Source organism: Macaca fascicularis, chromosome 2 (genome assembly GCF_037993035.2).
Source record: "Macaca fascicularis isolate 582-1 chromosome 2, T2T-MFA8v1.1".
Classification (NCBI taxonomy): Eukaryota; Metazoa; Chordata; class Mammalia; order Primates; family Cercopithecidae; genus Macaca; species Macaca fascicularis.
Window position 1 is genome coordinate 119,688,946 of NC_088376.1, and position 21,771 is coordinate 119,710,716.

Consider the following 21,771-nt stretch of genomic DNA (forward strand, 5'->3'; position numbering starts at 1 on the left):
TTTTTTTTTTTTTTTTTTCCCCATCAATTTACTTCTCCTGAGTTCTGTTTAAGATGAGAATTCATTCTTTGAATAGGGATTGAACTAGAATTATGATTAAGAAATCTAATGCATAATATAAGAAAAGAGGCTAAAATTAAAACTTCCTCTCCTGATTTTAGCCTACTGGTAAAGGGACTTTAATATCTGCATAATTCTTCAAATCCTTTGATACATGAATTTGGCATCATTAATGTTACGCTTAGTCAGTGAGCAGACATTTGCAGAGCATCTGCTACTTACCAGGCACTATGCTAAGCACTGAGATTATTTCTTCAGTTTTTTTAATATCATTTCCTCCAGTAGCCCTCTTAGGGTTGAAGAAAAGGCATGTAGAACTTGACAGTACAAATGGGAGATGGGAGAAGTGCATTGGAAATTTGACATTTCCACTTCACTTACATAAATAATACTTTCAGTATGCTGATAAAACTTATTTCTACAGTCACCAAACAAATGCTTCATGGATTTTTAAAATTGATATATAAGGTTTTATATATTTATAGGACACATAAGATATTTCGTTATATGTGTAGAATGTGTAATGATTAAGCCAGAGTATTCTGATATCTATCACCTTGAGTATTTATCATTTCTGTATTCGGAACATTTCAGATTTACTAACCAATTTGAAATATACATGGTTGCTGACCATAGTCACCTTACTATTGCTGTCAAACATTGGAACTTATTCCTTTCATCTAACCATATGTTTGTACCCGTTAACCTACCTCTCTTGATCACCACCACCCTCACACACACCCTTCCCAGCCTTTAATACCTATCATTCCACTCTTTAGCTCCTTGAGAACTACTTTTTTAGCTCCCACACGTGAGTAGGAACATGTGATGTTTATCTTTCTATACCTGGCTTATTTCACTTAACATAATGACCTCCAGTCGCATCTGTGTTGCTGTAAATGACAAGACTATTTTTTCTTTATGGCCAAATAGTATCCCATTGTGTATATACCATATTTTCTTTATCTGTTTGTTCATTGATAGACACTTAGATTGTAAATAGTGCTACAATTAGCACAAGAATGCGGGTATCCTTTTGATATACGGATTTCATGTTCTTTGGATAAATATCCAGTACTGGGAATGCTGGATCATATGGTAGTTCCATTTTTAGTTTTTGGAGACGTCTCCCTACTGTTTCCATAGTGTCTGTATTTATTTACATTCCCACTAACAGTGTATAAGGATTCTCTTTTCTCCACTTCCTTGGCAGCATCTGTTATTTTTTGTCTTTTGGTTTGTTTTTGAGACAGGGTCTTGCTCTGCTGCCCAGTCTGGTATGCAGTGGCATGATCATGGCTCACTGTAGCCTAATACTCCTGGGCTTAAGCAATCCTGCTGCCTGAGCCTCCCCAGTAGCTGATACTACAGGCATGCTCCACCATGCCAGGCTAATTTTAAATTTTTTCTTTTATAGAGACACAGTCTCACTGTGTTGACCAGATTGGTTTCGAACTCCTTTCCTCAAACAGTCCTCCAACCTCAGCCTTCCAGAGTGCTGGGATTACAGGCCTAAGCCACCGGGCCCAGCATTTTTGTCTTTTTAGTAATAGCCATTCTAACTGAGGCGATATGATATCTCATTGTGGGTTTGATTTGCATTTCTGTGATTAGTAATGTTGAGCATTTTTTCATATACCTGTTGGCCATTTATATATCCTCTTTAGAAAAATGTTTATTAATACTCTTTGCCTACTTTTTAATGGAATTATTTGGGTTTTGGTGTCTGTGTGTGTTGAGTTTGAGTTTCTTATGTATTCTGGATAGTAGCCCCTTGTTGGATGAATAGTTTGCAGATATTCAAACTACTGAATATGCAAGCTATTGAATATTCAAACTACTGAATATTCAAACTGGGGGACAGACTGTCTCTTTCACTCTGGTTATTTCCTTTCCCGTGCAGAAGCTTTTTAGTTCAGTTTAGCCCTATTTGTCTGTTTTTGGTGCCTGTGTTTTTGAGGTCTCGACCATAAACTCTATACCAGTGTCCTGAAGTGTTTTCCGTATGTTTTCTTCTAGTAGGTTTCCATTTTGGGGTCATACATTTAACTATTTAATCCATCTTGAATTTTTTTTTTTTTTGAGGTGGAGTCTCACTCTGTCACTCTGAAATGCAGTGACGTGATCGGCTCACAGCAGCCTCCACTTCCCAGGTTCAAGCGATTCTCCTGCCGTAGCCTCCTGAGTAGCTGGGATTACGGGTGCATGCCACCACACCTGGCTAATTTTTTTTTTTTTAAGTACAGATGGGGGTTTCACCATGTTGGCCAGGCTGATCTTGAACTCCTGACCTTAAATGATCCACCTGCCTCACCCTCCCAAAGTGCTAGGATTACAGGCATGAGCCACCACACTGGCCCTTGAATTGTTTTTTTGAATATGGTGAGAGATGGGGCTCCAGCTTCATTCCTCTGAATATAGATATCCAATTTTCCCAGCATTATTTATTGGAGAGTATGTACTTTCCCCAACTATGTTCTTGACACTTTTGTTGAAAATCAGTTGGCTGTAAGTACATGGATTTATTTCTGGATTCTCTATTCTGTTCCATTGATCTATATGTCTGTTTTTATACGAATACCATGCTGTTGTGGTTACTATTGTAATATATTTTGAGTCAGGTAGTGTGATGCCTTCAGCTTTGTTCTTGTGATCCACCTTGATTTAGTTATTACGGCTCTTTTTTGGTTTCATAGATATTTTAGAATTGTTTCTATTTCTGTGAAAAATGAAGGTGGTATTTTGATAGAGATAGCATTGAATTTGTAGATTGCTTTAGGCATAATTCTTCTGATCCATGAACACGGGATATCTTGCCATTTGTTTGTGTCCTCTTTAGTTTCTTTCATCTGTTTTGTAGTTTTTTTGTGTGTAGAAATGTGTAACCCCCTTGGTTAAATTTATTCCTAGGTATTTTATTTTTTGGAGCTATTGTAGGTGGGATTGCCTTCTTTATTTATTTCTCAGCTAGTGTATAGAAATGCTACCGATTTTTGTATGTTGATTTTGTGTTCTGCAACTTTACTGAATGTATTGATCAGCTGTGAGTTTTTTTGTGGAGTCTAGGTTTTGTTTTTGGGTTTTGTTTGTTTGTTTGTTTGTTTTTGATACAGAGCCTTCACTCTGTCGCCTAGGCTGGAGTGCAGTGACGTGATCTCGGCCCACTGCAACCTCTGCCTCACGGGTTCAAGCGATTCTTCTGCCTCAGCCTTCCAAGTAGCTGGGACTACAGGCGTGTGCCACCACACCTTGCTAATTTTTGTATTTTTTTAGTAGAGATGGTGTTTCACAGTGTTGGCCAGGCTGGTCTCGAACTCCTGACCTCAGATGATCCACCCGCCTTGGCCTCCCAGAGTGCTAGTATTTCAGGCATGAGCCAGTGCGCCAGTGGAGTCTAGGGTTTTTAAGCTATAAGATCATAACATCAGCAAAGGGGATGTTTTGATTTTAGTTGTTTTGTTTTGTTTTGTTTGTTTTGAGACAGCTGTCGCCCAGGCTGGACTTCAGTGGCACAGTGTTGGCTCACTACAACCTCCACCTTCTGGGTTCAAGCAATTCCCATTAACTACAACCTCCACCTTCTGGCTTCAAGCAATTCCACCCAAGTAGCTGGAATTACAGGTGTGCACAACCATGCCTGGGTAATTTTTGTATAGGGGACTTTTTATTTTATCTTTTCTAATTTAGGTGCCCTTTATTTATCTTGCCTGGTTGCTCAGGCTAGGACTTCTGTTGCTATGTTGAATAAGAATGGTGAAAGTGGGCGTCCTTATTTTGTTTTAGCTCCTAGGGGAAAGGCTTTCTTTCAGCTTTTCCCCATTAACTATGATGTTAGCTGTGGGTTTGTCATATATAGTCTTTATTATGTTAAGGTATATTCCTTCTGTGCCTAGTTTGTTGAGAGTTTTTATTATTAAGTGATGTTGAATTTTGTGAAATGTTTTTTCTTGTCTACTGAGAAGATCATATGGTTTTTGTCTTTCATTCTTTTGATGTGATGTATCACATTTATTGATTTGTATATGTTGAATTCTCCCTGCATCGCTAGGATAAACCCCACTTAATTGTTGGGTATTAGTTTTCTCATGTGCTGTTGGATTGAGTTTGCTAGTATTTTGTTGAGAATTTTTGCATCTATGTTCATCAAAAATAGTGGCCTGTAATTTTCTTTGTTCTTTTTTGTTCTGTCCTTCTCTGGCTTTGGTATCAGGGCAATCAATGCTGGCCTCACAGAATGAGTTAGGGAAAATTCCCTCCTCTTTGACTTTTTTGGAATAGTTTGAGAAGAATTGGTTAGTTCTTTTATAGTTTGATAGAATTCATTAGTGAAGTTGTCTGGTCTTGGACTTTCCTTTGTTGGGAGACTTTTTATTACCAATTCAGTCTCATTACTCATTATTGGTCTGTTCAGGTTTTCTATTTCTTCCTGATTCATTCTTGATAGCTTGTGTGTGTCCAGGAATTTATCCATTTCTTCCAGGTTTTCTAGTTTATTTGTGTGTAGTTGTTCATAATAGCCTCTGATGATCTCTTGTATTTCTGTGGTATCAGTTGTAATTTCTCCTTTTTCATTCCTGATTTTATTTGGGTTTTCTCTCTTTGGTTCTTGGTTAGTCTAACAAGTAGCTTATTGGTTTTGTTTATCTTTTAAAAAAATCTTTGTTTCTTGATCCTTTGTATTGTGTTTTTTGTCTCTATTTTGTTTAGTTCTGCTCTAGTGTTTATTATTTCTTTCCTTCTACTAATTCGGAGTTTGTTCTTTTCTAGTTCCTTTTAGGTACATCATTAGATTGCTTTTTGAAATGTTTCCACTTTTTTGATAAATGCACTTATTGCGAAAATTTCCCTCTTACACTGCTTTTTCTGTATCCCATAGGTTTTGGTATGTTGTGTTTCAATTTTCATTTTTTCAGGAATTTTTAAAAAAATTTTTTCCTTGACTGGATGCTTTTTCAGAAGCATGTTGTTTAATTTGTTTATTTGTACAGTTGCCAGTGTTCTTCTCGTTACTGATTATTAGTTTTGTTCCATTGTAGTTTGAGAAGGTACTTGATTTGAAGTCAGTTTTTTAAAGTTTGTTGAGATTTGTTTTGTGTCCTAACATATAATCTGTCCTGGAGAATAATCCTTGTGCTAATGAAAAGAATGTGTGTTCTCTTAACTGATGGATGAGATGTTGTGTAAGGCTGTTAGGTCTGTTTGGCTTAATGTACAGTTTAAGTCCAATGTTGGTTAATTTTCTTTTTAGATGATCTATCTAGTGCTGAGAGTGAGGTATTGAAATCCCCAACTATTATTGTATTGTAGTCTATCTCTACCTTTAGATCTAATAATGCTTGCTTTATATTTCTAGGTGTTCTGGTGTTGTGTATATATGTTTGCAGTTGTTATATCGTCTTGCTGAATTGATCCCTTTATCATTATAGAATGACCTTCTTTGTCTCTTTTTAATGTTCATGACTTAAAGTCTTTTTCATCTGAAATAAGTACAGCAATTCTTGCTTGCTTTTGGTTCTGGCTGTGTTGAATATTTCTTTTCCATTTCTTCCCTTTTAGTCTTTTTATGTCTTTACAGATGAAGTGACTTTCTTATGGTCAGCAAATATGTTTTGTTTGTTTGGCTGGTTTTTATTCATTCAGGCAGTCTATACCTTTTAATTTACTTAGTTTACATGCAAAGTTATTAATATATGAAGACTTAATCCTGTCTTTTTTTTTTTTTTGTAGTTTGTATATCCTTTATTCCTTTCATTATTTATCAATGTGGCTTGGTAGTTTTCTGTAGTGAAAATGTTTGATTCCTTTCTTTTTCTCTTTAGTGTGTTTCTTTCTTTTTGTTTAACATTGTGGTTTGGTGGCATCCTGTAGTGGTAACATTTGAGGTTTTTTTCTCCTCTTTATTTGTTTGCCCTACCAGTGGTTTTTGTATTTTCAAGTGTTTTCTTGGTGGTAGTTAATCGCTGTTGTGCTTCCAGGTGTAGACTCCCTGAACTTTAGCATTTCTTGTATGACCGGTCTAGTGGTGATGACTTCCCGCAGCTGTTGCTTGTCTACGAAAGACTTTATATATTCTTCATTTATGAAGGATAACTTTGCTGGGTGTAGTATCTTTGGCAGGTTTTTCTCCCCCCCTTTCAGCACTTTAGATATAATTCTCTCCTGGCTCTAAGGTTTCTGCTGAGAAATATGCTGTTAGTCTGATGGGGGTTCCTTTATAGGTGACGAGATGCTTTTCTCTTGCATGGTTTTTAGAATTTTCTCTTTGTCTCTTACTTTTAACAGTTTGACTATAACATGCTGTGGAGAAGAATTTTTTGCAGTGTTTCTATTTGGGGATCTTTGAGCCTCCTGTATCTGGATTACTAAACCTCTTGCTAGACCTGGGAAGTTTTCATCTTTTATTTCATTAAATAGGTTTTCTAACTCTATCCTTTCTGTTTGCCTTCTCAGACGCTGAAAATTCAGATATTTGGTCCCTTTTGTTGTCCCATATGTCACAAAAGCTAGCCTGCTTCTTTTTTATTCTTTTTGCTTTTTTTTCTGAATGTGTTATTTTTAAAGACCTATCTTTAGGCTCTACAAGTCTTGTGTTTTATTTAATCTATTGTTGAAGTTTTCAGATATGCTTTGTATTTCATTCAATGATTTCTTCATTTCCAGAATTTGTTTGGTGGTTGTTTTTCTGATATCTACCTCTTTGGTACATTTCTCATTCATACCCTGAATTGTTTTTCTGACTTTTTTGTATTGGTTTTCAGTATTCTCTTGTACCTCATTGGGCTTCTTTAGTATTGAAATTTTGAATTTTTTTCTGGGATTTCATAACTTGCTTTTTGATTGAGATCTATTGCTGGAGAATTATTGTATTCCTTTGGAGGTGTCCTGTTTCCTTTTTAAAAATTTTTATTTTTCCATAAGTTATTGGGGTACAGATGGTATTTGGTTACATGAATAAATTAGTTAGTGGTGATTTGTGAGATCCTGGTACACCCATCATGCGAGTAGTATACATTGCATCATATATGTTTATTTAACCCCCCCCCACCGACCTCCACTCTTCCCTACAAGTCCCCAAAGTCCATTGTATCATTCTTATGCCTTTGCCTCATCATAGGTTAGCTCCCACATATAAGTGAGAACATACGATGTTTGGTTTTCCATTCCTGAGTTACTTCACTTAGAATGATAGTCCCCAGTCTCATCCAGGTCATTGCAAATGCTGTTAATTCATTCCTTTTTATGGCTGAGTAATATTCCATTCTATATATATATATATATATATATATGTGTGTGTGTGTGTGTGTGTGTGTGTGTGTGTCACAGTTTCTTTATCCACTCGTTGATTGATGGGCATTTGGGTTGGTTCCATGATTTTCCAATTGTGAATTGTGCTGCTATAAACGTGCATGTGCAAGTATCTTTTTTGAATAATGACTTCTTTTCTTCTGGGTAGATACCCAGTAGTGGGATTACTGGATCAGATGGTAGTTCTACTTTTAATTCTTCAAGGAATCTCCACACTGTTTTCCATAGTGGCTGTACTAGTTTACCTTCCCACCAGCAATGTAGAAGTGTTGCCTGATCACCACATCCACACCAACATCTACTGTTTTTTGATTTTTTAATTATGGCAATTCGTAAAGTGGTATCACATTGTGGTTTTGATTTGCATTTCCCTGATCATTAGTGATGTTGAGCATTTTTTCATATGTTCATTGGCCATTTGTATATCTTCTTTTGAGAATTGTCTATTCCTGTCCTTAGCTCACTTTTTGATAGGATTGTTTGTTTTTTTTCTTACTGATTTGAGTTTGTTATAGATTCTGGTTATTAGTCATTTGTCAGATATATAGATGGGGAAGATTTTCTCCCACTCTGTGGGTTATCTGTTTACTCTGCTGAGTGTTTGTTTTGCCATGCAAAAGCTCTTTAATTAGGTCCCAGCTATTTATGTTTGTTTTTATTGCATTTGCTTTTGGGTTTTTGGTCATGAAGTCTTTGCCTAAGCCAACGTCTAGAAGGGTTTTTCCAATGTTATCTTGTTTTTTTGTATTTATGGTTATTTATTATTTCTCCCATATCTTTTTTTGTTGTTGCTTATTATACTTTAAGTTTTGGGGTACATGTGCAGACATGGAGTTTTGTTACATAGGTATACACGTGCCATGGTGGTTTGCTGCACCCATCAACTCATCATCTACATTAGGTATTTCTCCTAATGGTATCCCTCCACTAGAGGCCCCCACGCGCTGACAGGCCCCAGTGTGTGATGTTCCCCTCCCTGTGTCCATGTATTCTCGTAGTTCAACTCCCACTTATGAGTGAGAACGTGTTTGGTTTTCTGTTCTTTTGTTAGTTTGCTGAGAATTATGGTTTCCAGCTTCATCCATGTCCCTACAAAGGACATGAACTCATCCCTTTTTATGGCTGCATGGTATTAATGGTGTATGTATGCCACATTTCCTTTTTTTTTTTTTTTTTTTGAGATGGAGTCTTGCTCTGTTGCCCAGGCTGGAGTACAGTGGTGTGATCTCGGCTCACTGCAAGCTCTGTCTCCTGGGTTCATGCCATTCTCCTGCCTCAGCCTCCTGAGTAGCTGGGACTACAGGCACCTGCCACCACGCCCGGCTAATTTTTTGTATTTTTAGTAGAGACGGGGTTTCACCATGTTAGCCAGGATGGTCTTGATCTCCTGACCTTGTGATCTGCCTGCCTCAGCCTCCCAAAGTGTTGGGATTATAGGCCACATTTTCTTTATCCAGTCTATCATTGATGGGCATTTGGGTTGGTTCCAAGTCTTTGCTGTAGTGCTACAATAAACATACATGTGCACGTATCTTTTTTTTTTTGTTTTTCCTTGAGACAATCTGGCTGTGTCGCCAGGCTGGAGTGCAGTGGTGCAATCTCAGCTCACTGCGACCTCCACCTCCCGGGTTCAAGTGATTCTCCTGCCCCACCCTCCAAAGTAGCTGGGATTATAGGCACCTGCCACCATGCCTGGCTAATTTTTGTATTTTTAGTAGAAACAGGGTTTCACCATGTTGGCCAAGATGGTCTCAATCTCCTGACCTCATGATCTGCCTGCCTCAGCCTCCCAAAATGCTGGGATTACAGGCGTGAGCCACCGCACCCAGCCACATGTATCTTTATAGTAGAATGATTTATAATCCCTTGGGTATATACCCAGTAATGGGATTGCTGAGTCAAATGGTAGTTCTGGTTCTAGATCCTTTAGGAATTGCCACAATGTCTTCCACAATGGTTGAACTAATTTACACTCCCACCAACAGTGTAAAAGCGTTCCTATTTCTCCACATCCTCTCCAGTATCTGTTGTTTCCTGACTTTTTAATGATCGCCATTCTAACTGGCATGAGATGGTATCTCATTGTGGTTTTGATTTGCGTTTCTCTTATGACCAGTGATGATGATCTTTTTTTCATGTGTTTCTTGGCTGCATAAATGTCTTCTTTTGAGAAGTGTCTGCTCATAGTCCTTTGCCTACTTTTTGATGGTGTTTTTTCTTGTAAATTTGTTTAGGTTCTTTGTAGATTTTGAGTATTAGCCCTTTGTCAGATGGATAGATTGCAAAACTTTTCTCCCATTCTGTGGGTTGTCTGTTCACTCTTATGATAGTTTCTTTTGCTGTGCAGAAGTTCTTTAGTTTAATTAGATCCCATTTGTCAATTTCAGCTTTTTTGCCATTGCTTTTGGTGTTTTAGTCATTTTGCCCATGCTTGTGTCCTGAATGATATTGCCCTAGGTTTTCTTCTAGGGTTTTTATGGTTTTAGGTCTTACGTTTAAGTCTTTAATCCATCTTGAGTTAATTTTTGTATAAGGTGTAAGGAAGGGATCCAGTTTCAGTTTTCTGCATATGGCTTAGTCAGTTTTCCCAATACCATTTATGAAATAAGGAATTCTTTCCCCACTGCTTGTTTGTGTCAGGTTTGTCAAAGATCAGATGGTTGTAGATATGTGGTGTTATTTCTGAGGCCTCTGTTCTGTTCCATTCGTCTGTGTATCTGTTTTGGTACCAGTACCATGCTGCTTTGGTTATTGTAGCCTTGTAGTATAGTTTGAAGTGAGGCAGCGTGATGCCTCCAGCTTTGTTCTTTTTGGTTAGGATTGTGTTGGCTATGTGGGCTCTTTTTTGATACCATAAGAAATGTAAAGTAGTTTCTTCCAATTCTGTGAAGAAAGTCAAAGGTAGCTCGATGGGGATAGCATTGAATCTATAAATTACTTTGGGCAGTATGGCCATTTTCACAATATTAATTCTTCCTATCTATGAGTATAGAATGTTTTTCCATTTGTGTTCTCTTTTATTTCCTTGAGCAGTGGTTTTTAGTTCTCCTTGAAGAGGTCCTTCACATCCCTTGTAAGTTGTATTCCTAGGTATTTTATTCTCTTAGTAGCAGTTGTGAATGAGAGTTCACTCATGATTTGGCTCTCTGTTTGTCTGTTATTGATGTATAGGAATGCTTGTGATTTTTGCACATTGATTTTGTATCCTGAGACTTTGCCGAAGTTGCTTATCAGCTTGAGATTTTGGGCTGAGATAATGGGGTTTTCTAAATATACAATCATGTCATCTGCAAACAGAGACAATTTGACTTCCTCTTTTCCTATTTGAATACCCTTTATTTCTTTGTCATGCCTGATTGCCCTGGCCAGAACTTCCAATACTATGTTGAATAGGGGTGGAGAGAGAGGGCATCCTTGTTTTGTGCTGTTTTTCAAAGGGAATGCTTCTAGTTTTTGCCTATTCAGTATGATATTGGCTGTGGGTTTGTCATAGATAGCTCTTATTATTTTGAGATACATTCCATCAATACCTAGTTTATTGAGAGGTTTTAGCATGAAGGGATGTTAAATTTTGTCAGAGGCCTTTTCTGCATCTATTGAGGTAATCATGTGGTTTTTGTCATTGGTTCTGTTTATGTGAATAGATTATGTTTATTGATTTGCGTTTGATGAACCAGCCTTGCGTCCCAGATATGAAGCCAACTTGATTGTGGTGGATAAGCTTTTTGATGTGCTGCTGGATTTGGTTTGACAGTATTTTATTGAGGATTTTTGCATCGATGTTCATCAGGGATATTGGCCTGAAATTCTCTTTTTTTGTTGTTGTGTCTCTGCCAGGTTTTTGTATCAGGATGATGTTGACCTTATAAAATGAGTTAGGGAGTTTTCCCTCTCTTTCTATTGTTTGCAATAGTTTCAGAAGGAATGATACCAGCTCCTCTTTGACCTCTGGTAGAATTCGGCTATGAATCTATCTGGTCCTAGACTTCTTTTGGTTGGTAGGCTATTACTGCCTCAATTTCAGACCTGGTTATTCATCTATTCAGGGATTCGTCTTCTTCCTGGTTTAGACTTGGGAGGGTGTATGTGTCCATTTCTTCTAGATTTTCTAGTTTATTTGTATAGAGGTATTTATAGTATTCTCTGATGGTAGTTCATATTTCTGTGGGATCAGTGGTGATACCCCCTTTATCTTGTTTTGTTTTTTTTTTTTTTGAGATGGAGTCTCACTCTGTTGACCAGGCTGGAGTGCAGTGGTGAGATCTTGGTTCACTGCAAGCTCCGCCTCCCGGGTTCACACCGTTCTCCTGCCTCAGCCTCCCAAGTGGCTGGGACTACAGGCACCCACCACCATGCCTGGCCAATTTTGTGTATTTTTTAGTAGAGATGGAGTTTCACCGTGTTAGCCAGGATGGTCTCAGTCTCCTGACCTCGTGATCCGCCCACCTCGGTCTCCCAAAGTGCTGGGATTACCGGCAAGAGCCACTGCACGTGGCCCCCTTTATCATTTTTTATTGCATTTGTTTGATTCTTATCTCTTTTCTTCTTATTAGTCTGGCTAGTGGTCTATTTTGTTGATCATTTCCAAAAGCCAGCTCCTGGATTCATTGAGTTTTTTGAAGGCTTTTTCGTGTCTCTATCTCCTACAGTTCTGCTCTAATCTTAGTTATTTCTTGTCTTCTGCTAGCTTTTGAATTTGTTTGCTCTTGCTTCTCTTGTTCTTTTAGTTGTGATGTTAGGGTGTCGATTTTAGATCTTTCCTGCTTTCTCTTGTGGGCATTAAGTGCTATAAATTTCCCTCTAAACACTGCTTTAAATGTGCCCCAGAGATTTTGGTACATGGTCTCTTTGTTCTCATTGGTTTCAAAGAACATCTTTATTTCTGCCTTACTTTTGTGATTTACCCAGTAGTCATTCAGAAGCGGGTTGGTCAGTTTCCATGTAGTTGTGCGGTTTTGAGTAAGTTTCTTAATCCTGAGTTCTAGTTTGAGTGCACTGTGGTCTAAGAGACTATGTTATGATTTCCGTTTTTTTGCATTTGCTGAAGAGTGTTTTACTTCCAATTCTGTGGTCAATTTTAGAATAAGTGTTATGAGGTCCTGAGAAGAATGTATATTCTGTTGATTTGGGGTGGAGAGTTCTGTAGATGTCTATTAGGTCCGCTTGGTCCAGAGCTGAGTTCAAGTCCTGAATATCCTTGTTAATTTTCTGTCTCTTTGATCCGTCTGATATTGACAGTGGGATGTTAAAGTCTCCCTATATTGTGTGGGAGTCTAAGTCTCTTTGTAGGTCTCTAAGAACTTGCTTTATGAACCTGGCTGCTTCTGTATTGGGCACATATATATTTAGGATAGTTAGCTCTTGTTGCATTGATCCCTTTACCATTATGTAATGGCCTTCTTTGTCTCTTTTGATCTTTGTTGGTTTAAAGTCAGTTTTATCAGAGACTAGGATTGCAACCCCTGCTTTTTTTCCATTTGCTTGGTAAATCCTCCTTCATCCCTTTATTTTGAGCTTATGTGTGTCTTTGCATGTGAGATGTCTCTTGAATACAGCACACTGATGGGTCTTGATTCTTTATCCAGTTTGCCAGTCTGTGTCTTTTAATTGGGGCATTTAGCCCATTTACATTTAAGGTTAATATTGTTATGTGTGAATTTGATCCTGTCATTATGATGCCAGCTGGTTATTTTGCTCATTAGTTGATGCAGTTTCTTCATAGTGTTGATGGTCTTTACAATTTGGTATGTTTTTGCAGTGGCTGGTACCAGTTGTTCCTTTGCATGTTTAGTGCTTCCTTCAGGAGCTCTTGTAAGGCAGGCCTAGTGGTGACAAAATCTCTCAGTATTTGCTTATCTGTAAAGGATTTTATTTCTCTTTCGCTTATGAAACTGAGTTTGGCTGGATATGAAATTCCGGGTTGAAAATTCTTTTTTTAAAGAATGTTGAATATTGGCCCCAAGTCTCTTCTGGCTCGTAGGGTTTCTGCCAAGAGATCAACTGTTAGTCTGATGGGCTTCCCTTTGTGGGTAATCTGACCTTTCTCTCTGGCTGCCCTTAACCCTTTTTCCTCCATTTCAGCCTTGGTGAATCTGACAGTTATGTGTCTTGGGGTTGCTCTTCTTGCGGAGTATCTTTGTGGTGGTCTCCACATTTCCTGAATTTGAATGTTGGCCTGTCTTGCTAGGTTGGGGAAGTTCTCCGGGATAATATCCTGAAGAGTGTTTTCCAACTTAGTTCCATTCTCCTTGTCACTTTCAGGTACACCAATCAAATGTAGATTTGGTTTTTTCACATATTCCCACATTTCTTGGAGGCTGTGTTTGTTCTTTTTCATTCTTTTTTCTCTAATCTTGTCTTTTCACTTTATTTCATTAAGTTGATCTTCAATCACTAATACCCTTTTTCCACTTAATCAGTTCATCTGTTGATACACCAGCCATTGTTACTTGTGTATGCTTCACAAGGTTCTCGTGCTGTGTTTTTCAGCTCCATCAGGTCATTTTGTTCTTCTCTAAACTGGTTATTCTAGTTAGCAATTTGTCTAACCTTTTTTCAAGGTTCTTAGCTTCCTTGCATTGGGTTAGAACAGGCTCCTTTAGCTCGGAGGAGTTTGTTATTACCCATCTTCTGAAGCCTTCTTCTGTCAATTCCTCAAACTCATTCTCTGTCCAGTTTTGTTCCCTTACTGGTAAGGAGTTGTGATCCTTTGGAGGAGAAGAGGCATTCTGATTTTTGGAATTTTGGGTTTTGTGCTGGTTTCTCCCCGTCTTCATGGATTTATTTACCTTTGGTCTTTGATGTTGTTGACCTTTGGATGGGGTCTCTGAGTGGATGACCTTTTTGTTGATGTTGATGCCAATTCTTTCTGTTTGTTAGTTTTCCTTCTAATAGTCAGGCCCCTCTGCTGCAGGTCTGCTGGAGTTTGCTGGAAGTCCACTCCATATTCTGTTTGCCTGGGTATCACCAGCGAAGGCTGCAGAGCAGCAAAGATTGCTGCCTGTTCCTTCCTCTGGAAGCTTCATCCCAGAGGGGCACCTGCCAGATGCCAGCCAGAGCTCTCCTGTTTGAAGTGTCTGTCAGCCCCTACTAGGAGGTGTCTCCTAGTCAGGATACACGTGGGTCAGAGACCCACTTGAGGAGGCAGTCTGACCCTTAGCAGAGCTCGAATGCTGTGCTTGGCGATCCACTGCTCTCTTCAGAGCCACCAGGCAGAGATGTTTAAGTCTGCTGAAGCTGCACCTGCAGCTACCCCTTCCTCCTGGTGCTCTGTCTCGGGGAGGTAGGGGTTTTATCTATAAGCCCCTGACTGGGGCTGCTGCCTTTTTTTTCAGAGATTCCCTGTCAAGGGAGGAGGAATCTAGAGAGGCAATCTGGCCACAGCGGCCTTGCTGAGCTGTGGTGGGTTCTGCCCAGTTCGAACTTCCAGGCGGCTTTGTTTACACTGTGAGGGTAGAACCGCCTACTCAAGCCTCAGCAGTGGTGAATGCCCCTCCCCCCACCAAGCTCGAGAGTCCCAGGTCAACCTCAGACTGCTGTGCTGGCAGTGAGAATTTCAAGCCAGTGGATCTGAGCTTGCTGAGCTCTGTGGGGGTAGAACCCTCCAAGCCCAACCACTTGGCTCCCTGGCTTCAGCACCCTTTCCAGGGGAGTAAACAGTTCTGTCTCACTGGCGTTCCAGGCACCACTGGGGTATGGAAAAAAAACTCCTACAGTTAGCTCGGTGTCTGCCCAAACGACTGCCCAGTTTTGTGCTTGAAATCCAGGGCCCTGGTGGCATAGGCACCAGAGGGAATCTCCGGGTCTGTGGGTCGCGAAGACTGTGGGAAAAGCACAGTATCTGGCCAGAATGCACCATTCCTCATGGCATGGCACAGTCCCTCATTGCTTCCCTTGGGTAGGGGAGAGATTTCCCTGACCCTTTGCACTTCCTGGGTGAGGCAACTCCCCACCCTGCTTTGGCTCGCCCTCAGTGGGCTGCACCCACTGTCCAACCAGCCCCAGTGAGATGAACCAGGTACCTCTGTTGGAAATGCAGAAATGACCTGCCTTCTGCATCGATCTTGCTGGGAGCTGCACACTGGAGCTCTTCCTGTTCGGCCATCTTGCCAGCAACCCTCCATCTTCTAGAAGTTTTATAGTTTCAGGTCTTAGGTTTAAGTACTTAATCCATCTTGAGTTGATTTTTTATAAGGTGAGAGAGAAGGATCCAGTTTCTTTCTCCTATATGTGGCTAGCCAATTATTCCAGCACCATTTGTTGAAAAGGGCTTCCTTTCCCCACTTTATGTTTTGTTTACTTTGTTGAAGATCAGTTGGCTGTGAGTATTTGGGTTTATTTCTGGGTTCTCTATTCTGTTCCAATGGTCTATGTGCCTGTTTTTGTATGAGTACCATGCTGTTTTGGTGACTGTGGCCTTATAGTATAGTTTGAAATCAGGTAGTGTGATGCCTCCAGATTTGTTCTTTTTGCTTAGTCTTGCTTTGTCTATGTGAGCTCTTTTTTGGTTCCATATGAATTTTAGAATTGTTTTTTCTAACTCTGTGAAGAATGATGGTGGTATTTTGATGGGGATTATGCTGAATTTGTAGATTGCTTTTGGCAGTATGGTCATTTTCACAATATTGATTCTACCAATACATGAGCATGGGATGTGTTTCCATTTGTTTGTGTCATCTGTGATTTCTTTCAGCAGCGTTTTGTAGTTTTCCTTGTAGAGGTCTTTCAACTTCTGTGTTAGGTATATTCCTAAGTATTTTAGGTATTTTTTTGCAGTTGTAAAAGGGGTTGAGTTCTTGATTTGATTCTCTGCTTGGTCGCTGTTGGTGTATAGAAGAGCTACTGATTTGTGTACATTAATTGTATATCCGGAAACTTTGCGGAATTCCTTTATGAGTTCTGGGAGCTTTCTGGAGGAGTCTTAGGGACTCCTAAGGTAAACAGTCGTGTCATCAGCAAACAGGGACAGTTTGACTTCCTCTTCACTGATTTGGATGCCCTTTATTTATTTCTCTTGTCTGATTGCTCTGGCTAGGACTTCCAGTACTATGTTGAAGAGGAGTGGTGAGAGTGGGCATCTTTGTCTTGATCCTGTTCTCCGAGGGAATGCTTTCAACTTTTCCCCATTCAGTATTATGTTGGCTGTGGGTTTGTCATACATTGCTTTTATTACATTAAAGTATGTCCCTTGTATGCTGATTTAACTGAGGGTTTTAATCATAAAGGATGCTGGATTTTGTCAAATGCTTTTTCTGCACCTATTGAGATGATCGTGTGATTTTTGTTCTTCTTTTAAGAATTACATTTATTACATGTATTGACTTGAGTATGTTAAACCATCCCTGCATCCCTGGTATGAAACCCACTTGATCATGGTGGATTATCTTTTTGATATGTTGTTAGACTCAGCTAGTATTTTGTTAAGGATTTTAGCGTCTGTGTTCATCAAAGATAGCGGTCTGTAGTTTTCTTCTTTGGGTGTGTCCTTTCCTGGTTTTGGTATTAGGGTGATGCTGGCTTCACAGAATGAATTAGGGAGTGTTCCTTCTTTCTCCATCTTGTGGAATAGTATCAAAAGGATTGGTACTAATTCTTTGAATGTCTGGTAGAATTCTGCTGTGAATCCATCTGGTCCTGGACATTTTTGTTGGTAATTTTTTAATTACCATTTCAGTCTCACTGCTTGCTATCGGTCTGTTCAGAGTATCTAATTATTTCTGATTTAAGCTAGGATGGTTGTATTTTTCCAGGACTTTATCTGTTTCGTCTACATTTTCTAGTTTATGTGTGTAAAGGTATTCATAGTAGCCTTGAATGATCTTTTGTATTTCAGTGGTGTCAGTAATATCTCCTGTTTCGTTTCTTAGTGAGGTTATTTGGATTTTTCTCTGTTCTTTTCTTGGTTAATCTTGCTAATGATCTATCCATTTTATTTATCTTTTCAAATAACCACCTTTTTGTTTCATTTGTCTATTGTATTTTTTTGTTTCAGTTTCATTTAGTTCTGGGAATGGTGGCAGTGGGTTGGGTGGGTGAGTAGGTTTTCAAGCCACTGGGCAGCAAACATGGGCAATGGCAGTAGTAGTAGTGGGACAACCCTCTGGGATCCAAGCAGTCAGCGGTGGTTTTGGCGGTGGCTATGATGGGCTGCGTGGGCCAGTCCTCAGACTTGCTGGTGGCATATGTGGGTGGGTGCCAGCTGTGATGGTAATGGCAGGTTGATTGGGCCCAGACTCTGGGAGGAGTGCTCAGGTGCCAATGGTGGTGTCCTGGGCAGGGCAATCCCCAGATCTCTGGACCATGTGCTTGGTTACTGGTGGAGATGAAGCAAGGCTGGGCAGATCTGCCCCCAGGTTCCCAAGGTGGTGTGTGCAGGTGCTGGCTGTTGTAGGCAGGGGTGGGATGATTTCCAGGCCACCAGCAGAATGCTTAGGTTGGGGCAGTAGCAGCTGCATTGTAGCTCTGCTGCTAGGGAGGGTGGGTTTGCTTTCAGTGAGTTGCTCTTGCAGATGGTGAATGTCAGTGGGTCTCTAGGGATGTGGAGATGCAGGGGCTGTAGGGCCGGGCCCCAGGGCAAGATGCAGGTCCACTAGGAGCTGGGCTCTCAAAATAGTGCCATGCTACAGTTCCTTAGGTCTTGGGTGTTTGTGGTACCTAGTGTGAGCTCCCTCTTGAGCAGTGCTTTCATGTGGTCTCCAGGTAATGCCCTGTTAGTCTTGAGACCCACAAGGGTCAAGGGGCTATTTGGTGATTAGGATTGTAGGAGTCCTTGGTGGGAATGTGGATTGCTGGGGATTGCTCACTTTCCTTTTCCTCCAGTTAGGCAGCCTCTGTAGACTCCTAGCTAATCCTGTCAAGACAGGCTGCTTTGCTTCATTCCTTGCTTTTGATGCTTCCTGTCATTTTGAATTCCACTATTCGCTGTTAGATCTACGTGAAGTATGATTGTCTGCTCATTATTCTGGTTCCCCTCTGTGGAAGAGGTGAGCACTGAATGTATCTAGTCAGCCATCTTGCTTGAAGTCCCTCCTGCTTCACAGATTTTTATTTTTGACAATGATTTATGTGATTGCTTATGACTAGAAAGCCATCACTGCCCAGGTAGAAGAGAAGCGCAGGAAGAAACAACTGGAGGAAGAGCAAAGAAAGAAGGAAGAACAAGAAGAGGAGCTTCGCTTAGCACAGGAACGTGAAGAGATGCAGAAACAGTATGAAGAAGACATACTTAAGCAAAAACAAAAGGAAGTAGGTATTTACATTCTAATTGTAACTTTGATTTTTGATTTTGTTTTTGAGACAGGGTCTCACTCTTCTGCTCAGGTTGGAGTACAGTGGTGCAATCATAGCTCACTGCAATCTTGACCTCTGGGTACAAGTTGTCCTTCCACCTTGGTCTCCTCAGCAGCAGGGACTACAGGCATGTACCACCACATTTGGCTGATTTTTTTGTTGGTGTGTGGAGGAGACAGGGTCTCACTATGTTGCCTAGGCTGGTCTCAAGCTCTTGGGCTCAAGCGATCCTTCCACCTCAGCCTCCTGAAGTATTGGTATTACAGGTGTGAGCTACCATGTTTGGCCTCCTAACATTTTAGAATAAAAATGGATGTATTTTTAAAGGAAAAATAACCAGAAGTTGAACATTTCTATTATTTTGAAATTGTGAAGCTATGTATGGACATGTCAGACCTTCACATAAAGTTAGGAAAGAGGGAAGCTTGAGAAAGTTTCATTATTTCACATGATAATAGTTCTCAAATGTTATATTGGTTTGGCTTTTTCTGTAGAGGAGGTCACAGCACAAAGCAGGTGTTACCTATGCACTTCATTTTTATCTACTCCTAGTTTCTTTGCTTCATTTCTAAGCAATAATTATTAATAATTATTCTAGGTATGTTAAGAGAAATGATTGACCTATCAGTATCCACTTATGAACAGGAACATACATTTGCAGAATAATTGGCTGGGATTGACGATACAATTTGTGACTGTCCTAGAGATCTCTGTGTTAAATGACTTTTTTTTCTTTTGAGACAGAGTCTCGCTCAGTTACCCAGGCTGGAGTGCAGTGGCGTGATCTCCGCTCACTGCAAGCTCCGCCTCCTGGGTTCACGCCATTATCCTGCCTCAGCCTCCCAAGTAGCTGGGACTACAGGCATCCGCTGCCACGCCTGGCTAATTTTTTGCATTTTTAGTAGAGATGGGGTTTCACCATGTTAGCCAGGATGGTCTCGATCTCCTGACCTCGTGATCCACCCACCTCGGCCTCCCAGAGTGCTGGGATTACAGGCATGAGCCACCGCGCCTGGCCTAAATGGCCTTTTTAAAAAGTAGATACTAGGAGACAACATAGGTATGCATACATACCTATCTTGTCTGCACCACTAGGAGAACCCTAAGTGGTGTAGACAAGATAGGTATGTATGGTGGTGGTACCATATTTGAGCTAACCTAACAAAAATACTCACTTGCTAAAGTTTTAAAATGTAGAGCACTTTAAACGTTTTCTTGCTTTTTGCTGCAGTTTTCCCCCTTGGCAACCTTCACTCCAAAATTGGCTAGTAAAGGGACACATGGTCTGGGTTCCAGTTTCATTGAGTTGAATAGGCTGAGCCGGTTACCCCTATGTAACATGAGGAAATCAGTAAAGTATCATTTGAACTGCAAGAAGTGGTCATAAACCTTGTGTTTACCTTTTAAAATATATTTTTAAATGTAATAGAACAGTTTTTAAAACTTTGAAAACTTTTAGTATAGATTTGAAATGGGTAAAAAGAGTTACCATATTTGTGATTGAATACAGCTGTAGAAAAAGATGTTAAAATGTAAGCTCCAGAAGGGCAGGAACTTTTGCCTTGTTGACTGTTCTAACCTTAGTATGTAAACAAGTGCCTGACACATAGGAGAAGCTTAGGAAATATTTACTGAGAGGAAATAGTCAAGTCTTTGTATGTTTAATAGTTGTATTTAATAACACATCAATATTGACAGGAAATCATGACTGTCAAGACAAATGAGCTATTCCAGACAATGCAGCGAGCGCAGGAACTGGCACAGAGACTAAAACAAGAACAGAGAATCCGAGAATTGGCGCAAAAGGGACATGACACTTCTAGATTGATTAAAAATCTTGGTGGTAAGGGCTTAACCAGAACTTTATTTATAATATTTTTAGAAGATGATTTTAAATAATTCCTTTTTTCTGTGTTTGGAGAAAAGGACTCATTCTGTTGCCTAGGCTAGAGTGCAGTGGTGCCATCACAGCTCACTGCAACCTTGTATTTTTTGTAGACATGGAATCTCGCTTTGTTGCCCAGGCTGGTCTTGAACTACTGCCTTCAGATGACCCTCCCACCTTGGCCTCCCAAAGTGTTGGGATTACAGGTGTGAGTCATTGCACCCAGCCTAAATGATTGCCTATTTTTAATACCTTTAATATACCTACTATTTTTGTAGGAATTTCAGACCTTAAACTAGTGTTATTTTATAAATAGGAATGCTTAATTTATGTGGAAAATTGCAATAAAAGCAGAAATAATGTTAAAATGTGTTAAATAATGGTAAAATAATAGGTAAAATGTGTACTTTTTGTGTCTGTTTTTACAGAGAACAATTATGAAATGATCTCCCTAAATTCAGTAACCGATAGGAATGTGGGTAACTTTTTGTAAGAAAATTTTTATTGCAGTGTTCATCCTGATTAAGTGAAAATTATTGTATTTAGTTGCTGCTATACATACATAATTTTTATTAATATTCCTTAAGTGTTGTTTTATCAGGTAATTTCTCTTTGCCAGTTGATACAATACAAATGGAATATAATGCATCTACTAACATTTCAAATTCAAGACATGATTCTGATGAAGTCAGCGGTAAAATGAATACATACACGAATTATACAACTTCTAAGAAGGATACTGGTGTGCAAACAGGTATTTGTGTAGAAACTGTGGTTTGATTTAAAATTTAAAGTCATAATTAAAGCAATTAGAATTAAGTTCAATTTAAAAGTTCAAAAATTAATGAAAGGTGAGGTTTTCAGTAAGTTACAAAATAAAGGGATAACAGCTTTGTTGAAATATGTCACATACCACAAAATTTACCCTACAGTTTTTTTTTTGGTATTCAGTGCAACCATTACCGCAATCAATTCTAAAACATTTTGATCACTCTAGAAAGAAACACTGTACCCATTACTTGTCACTTTCTATTTCTTTCTTCTTTCTCCTCCAGTTAACGTTCTGTCTCTGAATATTTCTGCCTGTTCTGGACATTTCATGTAACTGGAATTAGACCACATAGTCTTCTCTGGCTTCTTTCTCTTAGCATGTTTTAAGGTTTATCCATGTTGTAGCATGTGTCAGTACTTCATTCCTGTTTGTCACTGAATAAATACATTTATAATACCAC

The 21,771-nt window shown here is 39.5% G+C and overlaps 1 protein-coding gene across 50 annotated transcripts in view; it reads left to right on the forward strand.

Annotated features, from left to right (window-relative positions):
- Window positions 1–21,771, forward strand: part of CCDC66 (coiled-coil domain containing 66) — a 58,900-nt gene that overhangs the window by 30,294 nt on the left and 6,835 nt on the right. For 26 of the 50 annotated variants that reach the window (XM_065540781.2, XM_074032522.1, XM_074032515.1 and 23 more), the window contains 4 exons: window positions 18,448–18,609; window positions 20,353–20,497; window positions 20,653–20,745; window positions 21,159–21,293. In XM_065540781.2, coding sequence (XP_065396853.1) covers window positions 18,448–18,609; window positions 20,353–20,497; window positions 20,653–20,745; window positions 21,159–21,293 — 535 coding nt within the window. Of the gene's footprint in view, window positions 1–18,447; window positions 18,614–20,352; window positions 20,498–20,652; window positions 20,746–21,140; window positions 21,294–21,771 lie in introns of all 50 variants that reach the window. The other 24 variants (XM_074032539.1, XM_074032521.1, XM_074032529.1 and 21 more) reach the window with 3 other exon arrangements.